The sequence below is a fragment of the Mesoplodon bidens genome (genome assembly GCF_964165515.1).
Source record: "Mesoplodon bidens genome assembly, chromosome: 2".
Classification (NCBI taxonomy): domain Eukaryota; kingdom Metazoa; phylum Chordata; class Mammalia; order Artiodactyla; family Ziphiidae; genus Mesoplodon; species Mesoplodon bidens.
Window position 1 is genome coordinate 162513022 of NC_138177.1, and position 24048 is coordinate 162537069.

General features: G+C 56.4%; 1 protein-coding gene across 1 annotated transcript in view; it reads left to right on the forward strand.

Moving 5' to 3' along the window:
* Positions 1-10866: 10866 nt before the first annotated feature.
* SDC3 (syndecan 3) overlaps positions 10867-24048 on the forward strand; it is a 38567-nt gene continuing 25385 nt past the window's right edge. Inside the window, exon 1 of the mRNA XM_081226372.1 lies at positions 10867-11103. Coding sequence (XP_081082498.1) covers positions 10966-11103 — 138 coding nt within the window. The 5' untranslated portion in view covers positions 10867-10965. The remainder of the gene's footprint in view (positions 11104-24048) is intronic.

A 24048-nucleotide genomic window follows, 5' to 3' on the forward strand; every position in this document is an offset into this window, starting at 1 on the left:
GTTTGTGCTTTATTACTATTTTTTTCCAATATAGTGCCCCGGGACAGACAGCCCTTTCCTTGTTTGTCCCTCTTTGTTTCTGCTTGTTTTGTTTTGTGTTTTGTTTCAAAATCAAAGACATAACCACATTAATCAGGATGTCCAACTGCTTTTGAAAAACCAGAATATTCGCCTTCCTGGGCCCAGAGTCTGTGCACACATCATGGGGCGCATTCTCAAAAAGCCTGAGCCCCACGATCTGCCTGGTTCTCTGCGGTGCTCTTCATTCACTCCCTCTGGCCTCTGCACCGTTTGTGGGCCCAGGGTCTAGATTAGAATTCAACAGATTACAAATGTCTCCTGGCCAAGTGTTGGCTCCTAATTTTCTGAGGCAGGGTGGTAGGTAAGGCATCTGTCCAGGCCTCCCTGCCCTGAGGCCCCCTTTCCTCTCCTCTGTCTGGGCTGCTCCTGTCTACACCCTGCCCTTCCAGGCCCACACACCAGGGCTGGATCAGGCTGGCCCATTATCCTAGGTTGCTCCTCTTAGCATCACATAAGGGACCTCTTCCAGCTTTGAGTTCAGGAGGCTCTAGCTCACTGAGGTACCTGTCACCTGTGCCTTAAGATGCCCACCTTCCCTTCTTTACCACCTTTGCTTCAGAAGCAGCTTTGGCAAAAAGCCACCACTGAAACTTAGACCAATGTTGGCGCTGAAAGTGGAGCGTCAGGGTGCGCGCAGAAGGGACTTTGCATGGTCCCCTCCCAAGGGTGAGGGACCTCCCAAGGGTCACTAGTAGGCCCTGTGGATCCCGGGAAGAAAGGGACAGAAAGGTAGCTGAGCTAATGGAGGTTTCAAGTCCAGGACCTGATTTTGCCTTAGTGACTGTAATCGGGTCATTCCCCAACCCTCTTCCCAGGCCGTAGCTGTCGTGGGCCTGCCAGAGACAGCATGCTGGATGGAGGTGGCTCTGGAATCAGACCAGGGTTCACATACGGCTCCCACTACTCATTGTGTGGGCTGGTGTTACTTCACCCAATGTTTAACCGAATCGCTTGCTGGAAATTGATGGAAGGCGATATCGTGTATGTGAAGTGGTTCTCACATCACGTCATGGAAAGTTATAGCCGTTAGCTGGTTATAGTTTTACTGGACCCTTGCAGAGGCCATGTACAAATTAGGCAAAGCAGGAGGCTTGGATATCTTTCCCTTCCATGGGTCTACTATCTGTGTCCTTGAGATGGTAATTTTGCCTGTCTGAGCCTCAGTTTCCTCTTCCATAAGTTTGGAGTAACACCTCACGGAGCTGAAGTAAGATGGAATTGTTAATAAACGTGTCAAGTGCCTGGCACTTGGGTGAGGCACTCGTGCAGGTTTGCTTCTTTTCCACCTGGACTGTTTATACTTGGACTTTGTAATTTGGGGTTTTTTTTTTTTTTTCTCTCCCTTTATTCTTAGCATTTAGTGTAATGTTTTGTGTTTGTGTTTTTAGTGGTAACAAAGCAAGGTGCTAGTTTAGATATGTGATACCTCCCGCGCCTTCCATCCTGTGTCTTTGAGGCCTGGGGAGGCTTTGCAGTCAGACAAATACAGGGTTTAATCCCAATTGCCTTTTATTACCTGGGTCATCTCTCTGAGGCCCAGTTTTCTTCTCTGTGAAATGTGGGAAAAACAGTACTTTATGTCCAAGGTTGGTTGTGAGGATGAAATAACAAGCCTTAGCAGAATGCCTGGCACATTGGCATAATAAATGAATGGTGTTTATTGTTTTTTTACCTTTTTTTTTTTTTTTTGCGGTACACGGGCCTCTCACTGTTGTGGCCTCTCCCGTTGCGGAGCACAGGCTCCGGACGCGCAGGCTCAGCGGCCGTGGCTCACGGGCCCAGCTGCTCCGCGGCATGTGGGATCTTCCCGGACCGGGGCATGAACCCATGTCCCCTGCATCGGCAGGCGGACTCTCAACCACTGCGCCACCAGGGAAGCCCTGTTTTTTTACCTTTAAAATCACTCATCCAATGGCTGTGCACAGGTTTTGGGGAACAAAACAATGCTTGTCCATTATGTACAGAAGTTTACGTAAAGTCGTTTGTCATGAACCATCTCTGTGCCAGGCACCCAAGAGATGGTTTTTTGGTGGGTTTTTTTTTGCGGTACGCTGGCCTCTTACCGTTGCGGCCTCTCCCATTGCGGAGCACAGGCTCCGGACGTGCAGGCTCAGCGGCCATGGCTCACGGGTCCAGCCGCTCCGCGGCATGTGGGATCTTCCCGGACCGCGGCACGAACCTGTGTCCCCTGCATCGGCAGGCGGACGGACTCTCAACCACTGCGCCACCAGGGAAGCCCGAGATGGTTTTTACATGTTCTCTAATTCCTCACAACAGTCCTGCAAGAAATGTGGTGGTCCTCATCGTGTAGATATGGAGACGGGTTCCGGGTTCTGATGCAAGTCTTTGGGTCAGACCAATGCTTGGCCTGAGGCTTTTTCCCTTGGTGCCTCATGGGAGGGTTTGGGGCTGGGGTGGACCCCTCCTTCTGCAGGATTGGGTTTCAGGGAGCAGGCTGAACCTCCTCATTTTACCAACTGCTAACGAGTCTGCCCAAGGATGTGAGGTCCTGGGCTGCTGCTGTGTAGATGCCCGCATTCTAGATCTCTTCCAGAGACCCTCCAACATGGACTCCTCACACTCTGTATAATAATCCTTTGCCTAGTCACAGGGCTTTACAGTTTACAGAGCACATTCATATTTGTGATGACTTTGATCCTCTTGAAAGCATTAGGGAGAAACGTAAGGTGGATGTTATCAGCCCATTATTCAGATGAGGTGTTTGGGACCCAAGACACAATGAGTTAATAACCAAGTAAGGATTTTATCTGAAGTTTCCTGACTCCAAGTTCAGTGCTCTATCCATGCCACCTTGCTCTTGCCACCTTCCATCAGCTCCAGGGATAGCTGGTCTCTCTAGTTGGGTTTCCAGAGAAGTGTGAGGCACTGGATAGTTGGGCATTTCGCGGGGAGGAAAACTGTGACTTCATGTAGTTGCCAGCTGTAGCCACACGAGGGTGCTGTTGCCTAAGGAAAGCATTATAGAGGCGTAAGGGCTCAAGGCTCCAAGGTCAGGGCTTGGGATGTTTTTCCCCTGCCCTGAGGGGCTCCGGAGTGAAGAGTCCCATCTCATCCAGAGACCTCAGGTCTGGTATCTGCTCTAAGACTAAGCTTCCCCACTTCCTTCCCTCCCTCTGCCTTGGGATGGCAGGGTATGGTCACGGATCTGGCTCACAGACCCTAGCTTTGCCTTTGCCTCACTGTGTAACCCCTGACAAATCAGTTTCCCCAACTGTCACCTGGCATGGTAGCCCAGCCCTGCCACCCTCACAGGGCTGGTATGAGGTCAGATGGTTGGGGCTGAGGAGGGTGGCCCCATGCCTCTGTTAACGTGACCCGAGGCCCTGGTGTCTCTTTGGGGGCTACATCTCTGGCTTATGTGTCAAGCTTTCAAACAATGAAAATGTCCAAGTCTTTTTATGACCCAGAGCTGCCTAGCTTCAAATCCCAGCTTTACCAGCCCTCTGTGACCTTTGTGAGTCATTTAACCTCTTATTATGGGATAATAATAGTCCTACTTCATAGGGCACACTGGAAGCATTTGGCACATAGCAGAGTCCCCCAGGCCTCTCCTCAGAGCCCAGGGGCCAGAGTCCCCCGCACTCTTGCCCTCTGCCATGCCCCTTCCCAGGGCTCCTTGCAGGAAGCTGGGAATTAAGTTTGGTGTTCCCAGATCTGATCCATTTTCAGATGAGAAGACTGAGGCCCAGGGCAAGGGGAGTGACCTGCTCAGGGCCACACAGAGGGTGAGGGACGAAGCAGGGACCTGTCTGTGCCACGTGAATGCAGTTACAGTCGCCCCCTCCGTATCCATGGGAGATGGGTTCCAGGACCCCTGTGGATACCAAAATCCACCGATGCTCAAGTCCCTCATATAAAATGACATAATATCTGCATATAACCTACGCGCATCCTCCTATATACTTTAAATCATCTCTAAATTCCTTATAATACCTAATGCAATGTAAACACTGTAAATAGTTGCCAGCGTGTGGCAAATTCATGTTTTGCTCTCTGGAACTTTTTGGAATGTTTTTCCAAGTATTTTCCATCCGAGGTTGGTTGAATCCATGGCTGTAGAACCCGAGGATGCGGAGGGCCAACTGTCCTTGCTCCTTGCCCACCTCCTGCCCTGGGATGGCAACTCCCTCAGCACCTGGATCTGTGACTGGCCCACAGCAGCGGCTCAGGAACACGAGGGTGAGCTTTGCTAGTCTCTGTGAGTCTCAAAGATAATAGCCCCACAAGACACATGAAATATCTCAGTGACAGTCGTACTCACTCAGATTCCATGGTGTTGGGGCAGGAGGGTCTCCCACCCCCCTCAATCTTTCTCACTTTCCCCTCACCTCCCCTTCCCCAATTCCAGGTCACTCTCCTCCACTGGCTTTTTTGGTTGTCACCCAGCTGGGCTGCTCTAGCCCCAGGATGAGGTGAGAAAGAAAATATATTTTTAGAGAGGCTTTTTTTTCTTCCGGGGAAATGACTTCAAATGTGCAATTTATTCCGAGGAACGGGGGTGTGTGAGTGAAATGGCTTCTGGAATGGCAGTGCCCTCGTCACCTCCTGCTGTCTCCTCTTCCTCAGCATCTCTGCTGACCCTTCCCCTCTCTCCTTCCTCTCCCCCATCCAAGGGAAGAGGGCAGGTGTGTGGACACAGCTCCTGGGCCTGGGCTCTCCCCCCATCCCCCAACCCGACAGCCACTTCCGAGCCCCGTGACCTTGGACTGGCTAAAGGGGGCCACAGGGAGTCATGGTCTTGGATTTGAATGAGGTCTTGGTTGTGGGATGGGTCCTACCTCAAGAGTCTTTGCAAACAACAAGGCAATCAGTCAAGGAGAGGGGCGTGGGTAGAGCAAACCCCAGGGCAGGTAGCAAAGCAGCCTAGGTTCTGCCACAGACTGACTGTGTGACCTGGGGTCAGTCACTTCTACTTTTCAGGCCTCAGTTTTCTTACCTGTGAGATGGGCAGATGAAGGGGTGGAGTGAGGAGAGCAGCTCAAGGCCCTACACACTGTCATTCTAGGTTACAGTGAGCAAACCTGCAGAATCTTCTCAGCCTCATCCACACACAGGACCTCTGACGCCTCCAGCTCGAGCTCAAGACTTCAGAAGCTCTCCTCCCTCCCGGGTGGGTGGAGCCTCAGTGTGACCACTTCAGAGCACCCACTCTCCAAGGCCGGCCAGCCATGGCTCAGTGGAGGTGTCACCACCACCATGAAGCCTTCCTATATTCCCTCCACGACACCCAAAGCCTCAGAGTGAGGTTAAGCTCTCCCTGCCCAGTCTCCCTGCTGGCTCTGCTAGACTGTGGATGGCATCTGGCGGGGCTGTGGGTTTCTGTTCACAATTAATGTAAAATTAATGAAGCTTAAGCTTCAGGGCCCCTCACTGGCACAACCCCCTTCCAAAGCCTTGTTTCTAATTTTGTATTCGTGACCCCCGTCAAACTGTATAAGCTTCAGGCCCCACAGAGTCGGACCTACGCCTGTTTTCATCCCTGCCCAGCCTGAGGGCAGAGCCCACCTCTCTCTTGGAACAGTTGCTGTTTTGGCAATTCCTCCTGCACGTGCCGCCACCACCCTGCCCTGGCTGGCCTGGCACCTGGGCCAGACTGACCCAGAGACAGGGTGTCTGCATCCACCTGTCCCTCCTGCGTGGCCAGCCCTGCTCTGTGGCTCCCAGCGCACTCATCTCAAACAAAATCAGACTTCCTCCCCCATCCCCACACCTGCCTCAAGGGGCCTCCCGGGAACACTTTGGGTCCTTAGTTTGCAAACCCCCAGCTCACAGACCTAGCAGAGGCCTGGGTTCAAATCCTGGCCCCATGCCTGGCTGCTGTGTGCCAGGGGGACATCACCCACCCTTCATCTTGAAGGGACTTGCCCAGAACACGGGGTAAGGGTGCTCAGGAAAGGCTCGAGGCATGGCCCTTTGAGACCCTCACACAGGCAGGTCCCTTGGTGGGCAGGGGGCCCCCCACAGATGGAGGCCAAGCCTTCCCACTCTTGCTCAGGCCCTGTGGACTCCCTCAGCAGCCGCTCAGCTTATCCCGTGATACTTGCTGGGGCAGCAGACAGACAGCCAGAGTCTCCCCAAGTGCCCTCTGTGGGCCCTAGATCAGAGCCTTCTTGCCAGAATCCTGCTTTGGTTCCTGATTTCGGGGTCAATAACATCAGGACTGATTTCATTCAGACTTTTCTCAGAAGCAAACCCGGGTTCTTGGCCTCCTGGGCAAGGCTGGAAGTTACGATAGGAGAAGGTGGGTGCAGAGGGGGCAGGGGGGACGTGGGGGCAGCTCAGGAGAGGCAAAGACTGGTTTTCCCAGGCTTGTGATTGTCTTGAGCTAGAGGGTCAGTTAGGATTGCAAAGTTCCCTGTGGCCACAGGGGAGGGCACAGCAGTGGTCTGTCAGCACTCTCACTTCCTGGCTGTGTAACCCGGGGCCAGTCACCCGGCCCCTCAGGGCCCCAGTTTCCCCAGCTGTAAAATGGGGGGCCAGTAAGGAGCGAACGCGTGCATCGTGCTCCCTGTGTGCCAGGCTCCGCTGGAAGGGCTCCTCTAGGCTACAAAGCTGGGAGGCAAGGGTGTTTGTTGTACACAGATCACACGGCTGTGGGGAGGAGTGAAGGACAGCGTTCCTGGCAGGTGCCCTGAACAGTGCCTGGCGAATAGCAAGCCCTTAGGAGGTCCTGGCCCTCATTATTACATGGCAGTGTGAGTTCCAAAGAGCCAGTCTGTTTAGCCAAACCTCCGGGGGCAGGTGGCGTCAGGCAACCACTACTGAGCACCTACTGTGTGCCAGGCCCAGAAATGCAACTCCAAATAAGGCAGCTCAGGCCTGGAGCTCAGAGATGCCGGCTGAGGCCTCCACTTCCCTTTTGCTGCCTTGTTGGAGCCAGGAGCCCTGGCCAAGGGCAAAGAAAGGTCTCATTGGGGAGGGTGGTGAGGCCTGGCTGTTAGGCATGCCTGTGGGGGGTTATCTGGTTTCCAGGCTCATCTGAGTGCGTCCACCAATTGGTTGTGTCCATGTGACAGTGTGGATCCCCTCACTGACTCTTTTTTTTTTTTTTGCGGTACGCGGGCCTCTCACTGTTGCAGCCTCTTCTGTTGCAGAGCACAGGCTCCGGACGCACAGACCCAGCGGCCATGGCTCACGGGCCCAGCCGCTCCGCGGCATGTGGGATCCTCCCGGACCGGGGCATGAACCCGTGTCCCCTGCATCGGCAGGCGGACTCTCAACCACTGTGCCACCAGGGAAGCCCTCACTGACTCTTTAACTCACTCATCAAATACTCCCCAACAGACCTCTGCCCCTGGCATTACAGTGTAACCATTAAGAAGACCCTGGGTCAAGAGCTTAGCTCTCACTCGCCAGCTGTGTGACCTTGGACACATCTCCTGACTTCTCTGTGTCTTGACTCATCATCTAAAGTGGGGATAATGTCAGTGTGCACTTTGTAAAGCCATGCCTGGCATATAGTCAGCTCTGTTTGGGTTCCGCGATTATTGTCCGTTGGGGATACTGAGGTGCTCCCACTTCAGTGGGGGGTGGTGACAGACGGTAGAGACTGAAAGGGGGGGAGGGCAAGGATGGGCACTGGCTGGGGCAGGACAAGCCCTGCCCAAGGAAGTCAGGCAGGCTCTCCCGAGGGGCCAAGTGGGCCGTGGGAGTTGAGCTGGGAGGGGGGCAGCAGCAGGTGCCTGTGTGGATGGGAGGGCAGGTGAGGGAGACCCTGAGATGCTGGGACGTGGCTCCAATGCACAGGTAGTCGTGGGGGAGGGAAACTACACGGAGCATCGGGTGCTGGAATGTGGTGAATGTGTGCAGCTGTGAACCCCAGAAGAGCAGAGCGGGGGTGGGGGGGATGGAGGGGTGGGGGGTGGGGGGTGGGGTTGGTGAGGAGTGGGATGAGAGCGGCGGCGCCCAGACCTGGCTCAGTTCGGGCTGTGACCGGTATCTCTGAGGAGCAGCAGATGGCGTTCCTGGCCTGTCCAGCCCAAAGATCTTCCCCCTCCCCCTCCTCAGGACGTCAGGGAAGAGGGCTGCTGCTGCCAGAAGTCTTTTTTTTTTTTTTAATAAATTTATTTATTTTATTTATTTATTTTTGGCTGCATCGGGTCCTCGTTGCTGCACACGGGCTTTCTCTAGTTGCGGTGAGTGGGGGCTACTCTTCGTTGCGGTGCGTGGGCTTCTCATTGCGGTGGCTTCTCTTGTTGCAGAGCACGGTGTCCAGGCGCGCGGGCTTCAGTAGTTGTGGCACGCGGGCTCAGCAGTTGTGGCTCGCGGTCTCTAGAGCGCAGGCTCAGTAGCTGTGGTGCTCGGGCTTAATTGCTCTGCAGCATGTGGGACCCTCCTGGAGTAGGGCTCAAACCCGTGTCCCCTGCATTGGCAGGCAGATTCTTAACCACTGTGCCACCAGGAAAGTCCCTAGAAGTCTTAGAACTGACAGGAACCTCTGAAGGTGGGCCGTGCTCACGGCCCATCCTGTGCGTGGAGACTGTTCTAATGGCCTTCCTGATCGCTAGTTTTTGGAGCCTTGTATACCTGCCAAGACAGAGTACTCACTACCTCTCAGAGTAGCCACTGCCATCTGCGGCCAGTTCCAACTGTTCCAAAGCCCTTCCTTGCACAGAGCTGACATCTGGTGTCTCATACCCCCTACCCTCACCCTGTTGGCCCCAATTCTGCTCTTTGGGGGCTCCTCAGAACCAGTCTGTTCCCTGGGCCTGTAGCAGCCCCTCTGGGAGGTGACTGTCCCTACATCTGGTCCCTTACTTTATAAACATCATCCCAGCCACCTTTATTGAACCCCAGTACAAAGCCAGGAAGAGCTCATTTAATCTTCACAACCTGGCACCTGGCCCTGGGCCAGTGTTGTGTGTGGCACACACAGGCACTCACTTTACCTTCGGATGATAAATGAATGAACGAATGAATGAACCCCATGTGGTTATTATTCCCATATTACAGTTGGGAAACTGAGGCTCAGAGAGGTAAACTCACTCATCTAGAGTCACCCAGCTCACAACTGGCAGAATTGAGATCTGAACCCAGGTATCTGCCCAACCCAGAGCCAGAACTCTTCAACTCCAAGCTGTGCTGCCTCAACTGGAACCAGCTCCCCACCTACTGGGTCCCATCAGCCCCTCTCCATCCATCTTCCCAAAGTGCCCAAGGGTCAGAATTCCTCAAGGTTTGACACTGGGATTCCCAGAGGCTGGGACCTCAGAATTCCTAGGGGTTTTTGAATCTCAGAGAGTTGGAAAGTTTCCCTCCCTTCCTCTCCAAATCTCTGCCAAGGGGCAGCTGGCCTGGCCTTACATACCCTTTAGGGATCGGGCTCTCACTGCCTTTCAGGGATGCAGCTCTGCCTAATGAGCTGACCTCTGACCTCTGGACCTCCTCTCAAGCCCCCTGAAGGACCAGTCCAGGTTCCTCCGACACCCCCAAATCATGGCTGGTGCCCGAGTTTGTTCCTCCGGCCCACCCGGCACTCACCCCTACTGGCTCCATGAGTCTTGGTTTCAGTTCCCTTTTCCTCGGGGGAAGTGTTCCAGTTTCAGCTCAATGATTTCCCATCTCCTGATGGCAGGCCCTGCACTGGGTGTGGGGACATGGGGGCTGAGGGCAAAGACTTTCCGCCTGCCAGTGCTAGCAAATAACCTCCCCTCTCTGGGCCTCGGTTTCCCATCTAGGAAGTGGAGCCATTGATAGCACCTACTTCATGGGGTCACTGAGAGGGTGAGAGGAGATAACCCCTGTAAACCACTTGGCATGGGTAAGGGCTAAATAAATATTTACCCCCTTCTTCCCCCAAAACAGGTGGGTGGGGGTGACTGGGAGGTGAGTGGGAAACACATTCATTGATTCAACAAATTTGTATTGAGCCACTGCTACGCACCAGGCCCTGGGCTAGTGCTGGGGACACAGCAATGAACAAGACGACACAAACCGCTGCCCTCCTGGGGCTCATGTGCTAGTGGTGGGAGACCCCAGTGGGTAAGTGAAGTGCCTCGTATGTCAGGTGAGGATAAAGGCACCAGAGAAACGCACAATGACCACGTTTGGGAAAAGGAATGTGGGGCAGGGGCAGGGGTAGGGGGGTCTGCATCCTACAGTGAGGAATCTGAGTCTCAGAGAGTTGGGGACACCTGCCTGAGGTCACACAGCTGGTGGGGAAGCAGCACTAGGCCAGGTCTACCCACCCCAGTGACAGGGCCCAAAGGGGGCCACGCCTGCTCTGAGTTCCCGCTGCCCACCCGTGGAGACATCAAAGCCCAGTGGACTCAGATGACCTCTGTCCCCCTCTGTGGACCGGCTTGAGGGCGGGGGTGATGGGTCCTGGGAGAGCCAGTGAACCGAGTCGTTAGCGGGGAGGGTATTAATGGTCACGCAGATGCGACCCATCTACCCAGACCCTCCGACAAGCCGGGTCGTACCCCGCATCCCCACGCGGGGTCCTTCCCCTCCAAGCCCTGCGACGGCCCAGGGAGGCGCGCGCTGAGGGACCCCGTCCCCAGAGCGAGCCTCCGCGAGGCCGGCCACCCGTCTCGGTTCGCACGTTCCCCACCGCGCCTCATCCCGCGGCGGGCGGGCGGGCGCGTGTGGGGCGGCGGGGGCACCCGGGCGGCCCCGGGCGGCGGGGGGAGCTCAGCGTCCAGCCCCGCCCCTCCCCGCCCCGCCTCCCGCGCTGGGGGCGGCCTGGCGGCGGCGCACGCTTCCTGCAGGCGCGGCGGCCGTGGGCGCGGAGCTGCCGGGCGGAGCCGGGCCGCCGAGCCGGAGCCCCGACCGAGAGCGCGCCGGGCCAGCCGCCGGGCCGCGCCGCCGTCGCCGCCGCCTCGGGAACAAAGGCGCCCGCCCGCCGCCGCCGCCGCCGCCGCCATGAAGCCCGGGCCGCCGCACCGCGCCGGGGCCGCCCACGGGGCTGGCGCTGGGGCCGGAGCCGCGGCCGGGCCAGGGGCCCGCGGGCTGCTCCTGCCGCCACTGCTGCTGCTGCTGCTGGCGGGGCGCGCCGCGGGGGTGAGTGCTTCCCGCTCCCGCGCCCCGGCTTGCGCGCCGCGCCGGCCTGGGGGGGGCGGGGGTCCAGTGCCTGGCCGCCCGCGCCTCCCGGGGGCTCGTTTCCCCGGGAGCGGGACCCTTCCCCGTGGGCGGCCTGGGGTCCGGGCCGGGGTCCGGGCGCGGGGCCGCGCTGGGCGTGTCTCGGGTCTGAGCAGACGTGGCTTTGCTTCGTGGGTGTGCCCGGACCGCGGCCACTTTTAGGGAATCGGGTCGCCTCCCCCTGCGAGGGGAGGGCGTGCGTTAGGTTCCTCCCTCCGAGGGTCGCGGCGGGAGGGCAGGGGGGCCCGGGGAGGGGGAGGGGGAAGGGGACCTGTGTGAAGGTGACCTGAGGGGGTGGGTGAGTGTGACCGCGTGTGTGGCCACCTCCGTGGAGGGTGCTGGGACCTGTGGGGTGTGCACGGGTGAAAGATGAGGCGTGAGGACCAGTCCATCCCCATGGATGGGGGCCATCGTGCCCTACCTGCGTGTGGTCGTGTCAGGGTGACCCATTGTGCACGGTGTGTGCCGGAGACGGGCTGGGGACTGTTGGCCATGCTGTGTGTGCCTACAGGGGGTGAGTGTGTTGAGGGGGAGATCTCTGTGGTGGGTGTGTGTTCCAACCCATGCGAGTGTGTGTGCGTGTGTGTGCAGGCGTGTGCTGGCAGGTGCATGGGTTACCCCGTGCGTGGAGCATGCACCCCTGAGTGGGGCCGAGTGTGCAGGTAGCAGTGAGCATGTATGTATGTATGAGGTGACCCCTGGGTGTCCCTTTGAGTGACCGCAGCAGCCATGGGGTTGAGCTCAGTCCCAGCTCCATCATGGGGAGCAGGAGGAAAGGCCACCTCCTCCCTTTTGAGGGACCCAGGTCCCAAGTGAGTTCCCTATGGGCATGTGTCTAGAGCCTGGCCTGGGCATGAACTGGGGGGTTTCTAGGCCCGATCCCCTTGGTTGGTTCTAGGAGCTATGCCTGTTCCCCATTCCCCAGGCTGAGAGGGACCCAGGCCTCTCAGGCAACCGCCCCCACCCCCGACCCGTGCCTACTCTGCCACTGCAAGTCTCTTTGGGCCTCAGTTGGCCAGTCTGTGAAATGGGAGGAGGTCAGGCAGGGGCTCAGAGGTTGCATCTCGGACAGACAGGCTACTCCTCAGCCTTTCCCATCTGGGGGCTATGAGCTGGGGGTGGGGGTGGGGGAGTGTTGAATGCCAGGCTGAGTATGGGGCCCGGTGGGCTGGGTGCCTCACCCCCAATTATTCCCCAGGTGCGGTGAGGAAAAGAGGTCCCTGGGAGGGACAGGGACCCAGCCCATCCTAGCAACTGGGTCACTTTCTCAGCTACACTTCTGGAAGACCATCTTTGAAATCAAAGATGTGGAAATCACACAGCCTTGGGCTCAAATCCTGATCCCTCCCCTGATTCGTGGTGTGACCTTGGACAAGTTGTCTCACCTCTCTGAGCCTCCATTTCCCCCTCTGTGGAATGGGGCTAATAACATCCTCCTGAGAGATTAAATGAGAGGATGTGTGTGCTCACCCACAGGAAGAGCTCAGTCAATGTTTGGTGTGTGATGAATGAAAGGGACACCGGACAGCATGCTTTAGACCTGGCAGCCCAGCAGGATCCCGAGCTGGGTGACCCCTGGGCAAGTCACGTCCCTCGCCGAACAACTTCCCCATCCATAAAACAAGGCTCGTAATCCGTGCCCCATGAGGTGGTGGAAAGAATTAAATGAGCGCACGGAGGTGAAAGGCCCGGATAAGGCAGGGTGCCCCTGGATCTGAGGCCGAGGTAGAGTGGGTGTGGCTCAGACCCAGTGCTGGGTGGCAGATAAAGCACATCCCCGGGGTCTGGGCCTGGAGGCTCAGATGGTGGGCTTGACTTGGAGGAGAGGAGGGGCGGGGCTCCGGACGAGGTAAGGGGGGCATCCCTCTCCAGGCTTCACACCTTTCCAGGGGCCCGGCTGCCGAGCAGGGACATCACCTCATCTGGCCTGGGAGGCAAAGGGTTAATGGGTGGTGACCAGTGGCCAGGGTGCCACACCAGAGGAAGAGGGTGATGCCAAAGCAGGAGAGACTGAGATTAGACCAGAAGAGCCCCAACCAGGATGGCTCCAGCAGTGGCCTCCGTGGCGGGGGCCTCCCAGGACATCACTGGGATGGGCAGTGGCTGGCTCAGGGTAGGGGAAGGGCAGGATGACACCTAGGTGCCCACCAGCATGAAAGGGAGTGTGTGTGTGTATGTGTGTGTGTGTGTGTGTGTGTATGGAGCAGCCTCCAGGATGGCCTCAGTAGGAGTAGTGGGGCTCATTCGCGCTGCAGATGGTGAGTTGGGGTGTGTGCGTGTGTGTCCTGGCATCTGCTCTGGGAGTCCTCTCTCCTGAGAGACCAGCTAATTATGACTCTGAGAGACATCTGCCTTCAGGGCCACTTCAGTTGCTGTACTTAAGTCACTACCCAGAAAGACCCAGAGTGTGGGGATCCTGGAAATTTCAGCTTGAAAAGTGTTCTTTAGATGCTCAGGGCTGAAAGGGATTTAGGTGTCACTTAGCCTTGTTTGAATTCCCAGTGATGGGAGTTCACTTTTTGTGGCTATGTGACCTTGAGAAAGTTACTTAACCTCTCTGTGCTTTCATTTCCACCTCTGTAAAATGGGGAGAATAGGAGAATGAGCGGTGTTAACATGTAAAGCTCTTAGCACAGTGCCTGGCACATAGTAACACTCAGTAAATGTTCACTTCTTGTTCTTTTACAAGGTTGCCATTCTGTGTGATTGGGAATGTGGTAGGGATGGGGGGTGGTAGGGTGAAGGACCGTGGGAAGGGGAAATCAATCAGGGAATTCCTTTGAATCCCCAGCCCCATGCCTGGTGGTTCCTGCTCCCTCCCCACCCCCACGATTTCAAGTATCCAGGAGCTCCCTACTCCTCTTCCCTCCAGCTCCTCTGGTTGACTGTGAACATTGGGTTGCCAGGGCAAGATTGTTCTCGCTTTAAAAATTAAAGGTTGGGGACCCCTAGACTGTTCCAGGCCAGGCCCTGACACAGGGATACCGTAGGGATCTGTTGCTGTTAGCACCCAAGGTGGCAGGGGCTCCGGGGACAGAAACTTTGGGTAAGGGATTTCTGTTTCAACGTCCTCATTGTAAAATGGGGACAATAACAGTGCCAGCCTCACAGGGGTGTTGTGATGAGAAAATAAGCTCCTTGGGGAGACTGAGCACAGCTTGCCAGTGAGCTCTCAGGAGAAGGGACCTTTCCAGGAGGGAGCCTGGAGGGCAAGGGAGGGCTTCCTGGAGGAGGAGGTTTTAAGCTAAGCTATAAAAATGGTTGTCATGTGACACTGAGCAAGCTGTAGCCTGCCCTGACCCTCAGCTTTCTTACCTGTCAACTGGGGACAAATACTTGATGTATACAATTATTATTAGGGGTGTTATTGGTCGGGGGGGTGTCACACCATTCTCATGCCCGAGTTGGGATTGGAACTTGGTGCTTTCTGCTCCCTGGGGAGCAGCACAGTGCCCCCAGCTACAAATTCAGTGTGTTTCTTTCTTTTTTTTTTTTTTTTTTGTGGTACACGGGCCTCTCACTGTTGTGGCCTCTCCCGTTGCGGAGCACAGGCTCCGGACGCACAGGCTCAGTGGCCATGGCTCATGGGCCCAGCCGCTCCGCGGCACGTGGGATCTTCCTGGACCGGGGCACAAACCCGTGTCCCCTGCATCGGCAGGCGGACTCTCAACCACTGCACCACCAGGGAAGCCCCAGTGTGTTTCTTGTTCCCTCATATTGGGGGTTGGTGTGGGGTTGACCTCTGCTGGAGAGAAAGCAGTTGCCTTTTGAAAACGAATGGCTGCTCCCGCCCCATGGATTGGGGCATGGGGTCCTGGGAGGCCCTAGGGCAGCACAGGGGCAGGGACAGCTTTGGGCTTGACATCTGGAAAATGCTGGGGCAGAAGTGGGGTGGATGAGAGGGGCATCGTGGAGAGGAGAGTGTCAAGACAGAGCTCCCCCTAGAAGCCAGGTCTTGCTGCACGCCTCCCTCATGCCCCTCCCATTGGAGCTGGGACCATCCCCCAGAGCTGCTTGCCGGGAGAGGGATGGGTTGTTCTAGAAGGGGCTGTAATAGGATTCCTGAAGACTGGAGCAAACTGAGACAGCTGGGGATGGGAGGTGGTGAGCCCGGCAGTGGCTGAGGCCATGATTTGGGAGGCAGCTTCCACACCTCTGAGGGCTTAATAATACAAAGAGCAGCTAACGCATACTGAGAGCCCTGCCCACTGAGCACTTTATATGCGTTGGCTCATTTAATCCTCATGATAATCTTTGGAGGTAGGAATTGTTAGAACTCCCATATTACAGATGAAGAAAACTGAGGCACAGAGAGGTTAAGTGATTTGCTCAACGTCACACAGTTGGCAAGTGGTAGAGCTGGATTGAGCCAGGGCCTGGCAGGCTAATAGAACTGGGCCGTAGTCCTAATTTTACCCTCTCTTGCTGTGTGATCTTGGGCAAGGTACTTACCTCTCTGGGCCTTCCTTACCCGCAAATTATGCCCACATTACCTGTATCATGAATGCCTGCTCATTGCCAGGCTCTGGGCCGGGCATGTCTCCTATCTTTTTTTATTTAATTCTCACTGTAGCCTTGGAGGCATGTTGCATGGGGCGGGGGAAGGGTCTGGCCCTGGAGCCCTTGCTCCTCCACTGCCTCACAAGGCTCTGTGATCTGTAAATGAGCTATTCTGAAGGTCATGGGTGACGGGTCGAGGGAGAGCTTTATAAACTGTGCGGGGAGTCAACAAGATTGGGGGGGTGCGGGGGCTTGTGTCTGGGTCATGTGATCATGGCACAGGACGGGAAATGTTTAGAACCTCAGGATGAGAGGGGTCTAAAAAAGCCACCATTCCCCCTGTACACACTGGATGCCCCCAGTGTTGTGGCTCTCTCTCTGCATGGGTGACCAGACCTGCCTTTAATCCCCTCTGACCCTTAGAAAGGTGTGTGGAGCCCAAATGTACATCCCTACCACCCCATCCCTGAGTCCTGGCCCCCTTGCACCTAAGGTTCTCTCTGGCCTGAGTGACTGAGCCTCAGAGGGGGGCAGTGACTTGGAGGTCACACAGCAGTCAGGAGAAGTATCAGAATACTTTCTTGATAGACCATGAGTGCCTTAGGGAGGCTCTGTGTTTGCCTTGTTCTTTGCTGAACCCCCAAGTCCAACTCTTTGCCTGGCCCAGAATTGAATGGTTTGAATGAATGAATGAGTGAATGAAGGAAGGAAGGAAGGAAGGAGGCCAGGACTGTGAGCTTTGGAGCCCAGGCTGGGGCTTTGTGTTGTCTACTTTGGAGGTGAGTTGGGGTGACAGTGAGGCTGCCAGAGTCCTGCTGGGTCCAAGGTGTGTGCCTGTGGGTTCGGAGGCGCCAGGGGGCCGTATGGGGTGGGGCTGCGGTCTGAGCGCCAAGGTGCGGCCACCACGTCTGTGTGGGACAGAGGCCCTGTGGCTCTGGGCTCCAGCCCAGCTGCTTGGAACCCTGTGATTTTGTGTCCGGGGTGGGGGGCAGGGTGACTGGAGCCCGAGGCTGCCCCAGGGTCCAGCCCCTTGCTCACCCCCCAACTGCCTCGTGAAGCAGCGAGCAGGGTCTGTGCTGGTCCCAGACCACCTGGCTTGTCTTGCTGGCCCCCCTAATGTTCCACCACATCCTGGGAACATCAGGCCAGTGCCTGGTAAATATTTGTTGGCTGACACCCCCTCCCCTTGCCTTGGCTCCCAGCCTCCCAAGATTCCAGGAGGCCGGGTAGGCCTCACTTCCGGCCCCCCTCCCTCCCTCCAGAGCAGGCCCTGGCCAGAGGGGTGTCTGCTCCCCTCCCCCACTGACCAGGCCCAGTCTCAGCGCCAAACAGGAAGCCATGATTACAGGGGGAGTCTGAGCGGCGATGGCTGAGGGCCCAGCTGGGGGATGGGGTGAGGGTGGCCCCTGACAAGTGATCTGGCCCCTTCCCTACCGGGCTGCTGAGGGTGGAGGGCAGGGAATGCCTGTGCTGGCCTTCTATTCCAGGTGGAGAGGGTTCTACATGCCCCAGCTGGCTGAGGTCTGCCTTCTTCCCACCCCTGGGTCCCCACCTGGGCCTTGGTGCTATGTCTGTTTTGGGGTCACCAAACCTGAGGGTGCAGCTTGAGGTTGTTGAGGGAACAGGGGCCCCAGAGCCAACTGGACCAGGGTTGAAGTCCTGGTTCTGCCAATTTCTGGCTGTGTGATCTTGGCAAGTTCACTTAACCTCTCTGAGCCTCAGTTGCCTCTTTAAAAATGAGCTAAGAATACCTCTGCCTCAGAGTCCTTTGAGAATGAACAACACAAAATAATAAAGTGTCTGATAAGAAGTGGGCTGCTCGTACAAATAGCGATCTCTTCCATCTTCCTGCTTTGGTTTTGCTCTTTTCCTGTCCCTTTCTTGATCTCACCGAGGAATTGCTTTTTGGGGGTGGAGAATTTGGGAACCAAGTTTGAACGATCGTGGATGACCCAAAGCAGAATCCCCACCGGGCTACCCTAAGAGGGAGAACGTGGGCCTGGACTCCCAATTGCAGCAGGCGGGATTTGGGCCAGATTAGAAGAAGCACTTTCCAGTGCCTCGTGGCACTGAGTTCATGGGGAGTTTGGTTCTTTGGAGCTGTTGGCAGCCTGTGGGTAAGTCTGGAGGCAGAAGATTGGACTTGATGACTCTTCAGGCCCTTCCAGTCCTGGAACCCCAGAGAGACCTTGCTGTTTGAGGTATAGCCCAGGACATGGTGACACTGGGCTCTTGCCATTTCCCTCCCAGCTGGGGAGTACCTCGGCCGTGTTCCATTCATCACACAGGTCCTGGCCCAGAGTAGGTGACTGTTGTTGTTTGCATAGGACCTCAGGGCTGAGAGAGCCCTAAAGAGACCATCAGCCCTGCAGCCTGCAGCCTGCAGTCTCACAGATGGGAGTCCCGAAGCCCAGAGGTGGCCTGGGGCCTTGCCCAAGGACTGGGGAGGTGGTCTCATTGAGCCTTCTGACGCTGGTGGCATTTCCCTCATTTAGAGGCTTGGACATGTCAAGCCACCCGTCAGAGTTCACACGGCTGGGCATTGGTGGAACTGGGTGTTCAGTTGCTTTTCAACTACTCTGGGTTCTGTCTGCGCTGTTCCTGACCGTGTTATCACACCCCTTTAGGACTGGAGTCTTCTGAGATGAGTGATGAGTGGTGGGGGCTTGGGGGGCTGGGGAGGAATCTGAGGAGTGGGTGTGGGGTGTGGGGTGATGCTGGTTAGGGCCTATACCCCACTTCTGGGCCATGGGCTTGCTTCACTCTGGGATCAGCCTTAGCCCAAGCCCTCCTAGAACTCTGCACCTCCTGAGCTGCCAGCCAGGCCCCACCTGTCCTGCCCCCACCCCCCAAGCCCTGCTCACCGGCCCAGACTTTAATAAGGGTAATTTAGAATCGATCACGAGCAGAATCTGGGAAATCAAATTGCAGCAAGCTGATTGCCAATTCGACTGCGGGCACCAGGGCGCTGTGGGTGGCTCATTAGGCCTGTCTTCCCTTCCTGGGCTGGGATTTGGGGGGCTGTGTGGGGACTGAGCAGGCAAAGCTCCTGGAGAGGTGGGGGGGCTGTTACAGTGGGAGCAGGGGAAGGATATTCTTGCTTCTCGGGGTGCCTGGCAGCACCCATATACTGCCACTCTCTCCAGGGCCCGCGGCTGGGGTGGGTGCCCATGTCTGTCTCAGCCCTTCGCTCACCTACCACGTGTTTCCTGCCACCTCCACGGCTAGGCTGCCGTTGAGGGTGGGGTGAGGGTGTCTGCAGCTGAATTCTACCTGGCTCCTGCCCTGAAGTTGCTCCCTTGTCGGGGAGCCAGGCACGATGGTGATGGTGACAGTGATAGTGGCTGGTACTTACAGAGCGCGTGCTGCATACCAGGCACAGTTCCAAGTGCTTAACATGCTTTATCTCAGTTCTTACCACGACCCTATGAGGTAGGTATTGTTACCCCATTTTACAGATGGCGACACAGAGGCCCAGGAGGTTAAGCAGTGTGCCCCAGGTGTGGCAGTTAGCAAGCAGCTGGAGTCTGCTTCCTGAGATGCCATGTTGTTTGGGGGCATCGGGCAGGCCAAGGAGGCTCAGGGCTGCCTGGGCTTGGGCACCGGGCCTGTCTTTTTTTTTTAAAGTTTTTTATTTTGTGGTACGCGGGCCTCCCACCGCCGCAGCCCCTCCCGCCACGGAGCACAGGCTCTGGATGTGCAGGCCCAGTGGCCATGGCCCACGGGCCCAGCCGCTCCGCGGCACGCGGGACCCTCCCGGACCGGGGCACGAACCCATGTCCCCTGCATCGGCAGGCAGACCCCCAACCACTGCGCCACCAGGGAAGCCCCGGTCCTGTCTTTTGATGGACTAGTTTGTTCATTCTGCAGACATTGATCGAGCACCTGCTCTCTACCTGGCCCTGTGCTGGGGGCTGTGGGTGTGCAGGTGTATCTTGCGTGTGTCCTGCATCTTGTCAGTGAGCCTTGCTTGGTGGGTTTGTGGCAGGCGTGTTGTGCTGTGAGGGCAGGCATTGAAGAGAAGCAGGGAGGAGGCCCTGCCTCCCTCCCCCAGACAGGTTCGAATCCCACCTCTGCCACAGAAGCATCGTGAACCTGGGCAAGCGACTCCTTGACTCAGCCTTACTCTCCTCCTCTGTCAAATGGGCCAATAATGCCTCATTCACTAGGCTGGGATGAGGAGCAGTGTTGGGGGGAGGTGCAGCTAGTTAACGAGTTGGCAGCTAGTTAAAAGGAAGCTGCTCCTGAATAGTTACTTTTTTTTTTTTTTTTTTTGCGGTACGCGGGCCTCTCACTGTCGTGGCCTCTCCTGTTGTGGAGCACAGGCTCTGGACGCGCAGGCTCAGCGGCCATGGCTCACAGGCCCAGCCACTCCGTGGCATGTGGGATCTTCCTGGACCGGGGCACGAACCCGCGTCCCCTGCATTGGCAGGTGGACTCTCAACCACTGTGCCACCAGGGAAGCCCTGAATAGTTACTTTTATTTTACTTATTTTAATGATTATATTTTCCCTAAGATTGTTATGTCTCAGAGGTGAATGTGAGAGGTGGCTTGTCATATGACCATGGGCAGCTACCCCCCTGCCCCCCAGCCTCTACTTCCACATCTGCAAAGTGGGGAAATTGGGTTGGGTGACCCAGGGGCCTTTCCAGTCTTCACATTTGAGGAACTAATGGAAAGACCAGAGGTCAGAGAGGGCAGGGCCTGACCTGGGGTAGCCCAGACCTGCTCGGCTGGGGGGAGGATGGGAGGCCTGCTTCCTTCAAGTGGCCTGTCTGTGGTTCCTCCTGGGCCAGGGTAGGAGGGGCCCTTTCCTTGCCCATCGTGCTGAGCACCACGTTCCTTCCCAGCCTCTGGGACATGATCCAGGCCAGTTGGAGGCTGGGCTGTGAGTCTGATTTCCTGGGCAGAGAGGAGCAACTGGGCAGGGAGTCCAGTGCCCTACTCTGCTGCTGACCTGCCAGTCACAGCAGGCACTGTTTACCGCTGTCCCCTCTGTGACTGGCCTGTGCTGAGCACTAGGAACACTGAGGGGGCTCAACCTGCTCCCTGACCTCAGGAAGCTCCCAGTTAGATGAGGGGCTGAGGAAGTGAGTCAGGGGCAAGAGAAGTTGGTTTTGGCTCTGGAGAATCAGGGAGGGCTCCATGGAGGAGGTGTCCTTTGTTCCAGGCCTTGAAGGATGGCAGCACATTGATAGGCAGAGGGATCAAGGTGGACAAAGGCTCAGAGGTGGGAAAAGTCATGGTATATTAGGGAACTGAAGTGTGGTTAAAAGTAGTATGTCCCAGCTCGGGGAGAGACATATGTGGAGATGGGAACATACCTCCCTTTGGGGTGGAAGAGCCATTGCTGTAGGCAGCGCTGTTTCTAATGAGAGTGTATTGCTTCTTACATTTAACAGACATTCACTGGTCACCTCCTGGGTGCCTGGCCCTGTGCCACGGGGTGTTTTGGGGCTGAACAATTGAACACCAGAGGGCCTCGGCATGGGAGAACCAGTGGCTCACAAGGTGGGCTTTGAGTCCAAACCAAGGCATTGGGTTCCATCCTCAAGGTGGAGGATGTTGGTCTGTAAAATGGATGCAGCCCCACACTGAGGGGCTGGCATGGGATGACAAGAGCATGGATGTGATGATGTTAATATTGAATTATGCCTGTTGAGTGCCTGCCATGTGCAAGTTACTCTGCCAAATGTCTTATGTATAAAAGCTCACTTAATCTTTACAACCTTATGAAGGAGCTACCATCATTACCTTGGTTTTACAAAAAAGGGAATTGAGGCACAGAGAGGTTAAGAAACGTATCCAAGGTCACAGAGCTAGTAAGTGGCACACTTACTAGGATTTGAACCCAAACAGTCTAGCCTCAGAGTACGATCTGATGCACAAGCTCTGCTCTGTGCTACCACGTGTGCTGCAAACTGGAAAGTGTGGTGCCCCGAGAGGATGAATTTAAGGCCAGTCAGGTCTTGCTGGGTGAGCCTGTGTGGCTGCTCTGGGGGAGCCCTGAGCTGGGACTGGGACTACTGGCTTCCACACGGGGCTTCTCTGCTGCATGTTTTCTGTTCAGGTTGGGCCATGGGCTGAGGCCAGCCCAGGCTGGGGAAAGATCTGAGGACTGAAGATGACTGCAGCTGGAAGGCCTTTGGAAACACTCTTGTCCAACTTGTCATTGTCCTGAAGGGGAAACCGAGGCCGAAGGAATGCTCTTGAGCCATAGTGAGGGTCTTCTGAGAGCTGTTAGTTCAGCCTTTTTGTTTTGCCCATGGGGAAATCGAGGCTCAGAGAGGTACAATGGCTTGCCCAAAGTAACAGCAAGTTGGTGGCTGAGCTGGGACTAAGAACTATGTCTCCTGACTCCTAGGCAGGGCACCATCCCCTGTACCATGTTTCTTCTCTTTACTTGTCTCTTTCTGCCCAGACTGCAGGCCCAGCTCCCACTGACCTCTTCCAGGAAACCTTTCCTGACCCAACCAGCTGCCCTCATGCCCAAGACTCTATACCAAATTGATTCCCTTCAGTGCACTCAGTGTGCTTCTCCAGCCTCATCCCTTTGACCCCCTTCTACCACCCAAGACTCCTGGCTATTCCCTGGGTATAGAGCACAACACTGTTTCTCTTGCTTTCATGTCTGCCACATGCTGTTCACTCTCTGTGGACTGTTCTTCTCCAGCAAACTCCTGCTCATCCTCCAAAACCCAGCACAGATGTCCCCTCCTCTGGGAATCATTTACCAGCCTCTTCTCCCAGCTCCCAGGCACAGGGAGCCCTTTTGCAGACCCTTCTCTCCTGTCTCCCTGTTCTAGATTCCCAGGCACTGCTCTTCTTCTACAAGCTATAGGATTCTTTGCTAAGCCCCAATTCTGTTACTTGCTTCATAGTGTCTGGCTCCCCACAGGGTTACATCCTTACCTCCTTGGAGCCCTCACCTGGATACATTGTTGCAGCAGCTACTCCCCCCATTATATCATCTCCCTGGACAGCTTCACACCTATTACTTTGTTTCATTTCCCCCAATTCAGACATTGCTACATTGCTCCTTCTTCATGTTTTCGCACCTCCTCAGTCTATTTTACTTCTGGTTCCCCCCTGCTGTCCCATCTCCTCCTTTCTCCCCAGCCCCCTCCTCCTGTGATCCCCGAGCTTGAAGAGGAGAGTGGAGGCTGGCAGCGGGGAGCACTTCCTGCCTCCTTACCGGAGGTTCAGGCTTGGTTATGAGAAATCTTCCCCCTCTGCCCTCCATCTCCCTCCACCGGCCACCCTCCTGCACACCTCCTCCTCTGCGGCCCACTGTTCCTCTCCTTCCCTCCCATCCTTTTCTCTCTCCGTCTCCTTCTCTGGTTCCCCCGAGGCCTCTGCCTCACTCACTCCTCGGGGCTGATGGGAACCTCTCGGCTCCCAGCTGCGACTCAGGGGCCCAGGACCGAAGAGTCCCCTGGGGGACGGGTCTTGAGGGCCGATTGGGTGTTTAGGGTCAGGGCTAGAGGGACGACTCCTTGCCCTCTGGGCCTGGAACCCCCCATTCCCTTCATCCGCCCCTCCAGAAGTGTAGTTTCAAGGGCAAAGGGCCACAGGAAGTCAGCCCCTCACCTCGCTGTTCAGATGAGGACACCGAGCCCAAAGACGGAGCTTGGATATTCGGGGTCCCCAGCACTGAGAGGCAGAACGTCTCCCCCAGGGCAGGTCCCTGGGTGGCCCCTGGGAGCTGAGCCCTGGATGGGTGAATCCTATTCTCCCGCGAGGCGGGGGAGCCAGGAGGCTGGTTTGGGACAATCTCAGCTCCAGAAGAGGCGGTTCCGGCTCTGAGTTCCGGGGACCATCTGCAAGTCTGTGGTTGCACCCAGGGTGATCCATTATCCGTGCGGAGCTAAGGCCATGTTTCTGTTTAGGTTCGGGCGAGGGGCTGGGTTTGTGGGCGCATGCGTGTGTGGTGGTGTGTTGCTGTGTGTCTGTGCTGATGCATGGGGGCCCTGGGGTCTGGGCAGGGAGGGACATTTGTGGCCTGTTCCTTTGCCACCAGCTGTTTTAGTGACTCAGGTGTGAGGCCAGGGGAGTCAGGAGCCCCCAAGTTGCTGTCTCTCCACTTTCTCAGCTCTAGGGGGCTTGCTGCCCCACAACCTGGGGTGGCCACAGTATTAACAGCTCCTGGGAGAATAGTGGACGAAGTTGGGAGATGCTCTCCTACCTCGGGGTGGGGAAGTTGATGCACAGATAGAAATATGTGCACATGCAGACCCATTTGTGTACGTGAAAGAACAGGTAGACCTGAGCCCACACCCTGTCCTGTGCACACGTGTGGAGACATAGACCCACAAACATACCTGAACACACAGGCACCCAGAGACAGGGACACACTACCAGGTGCA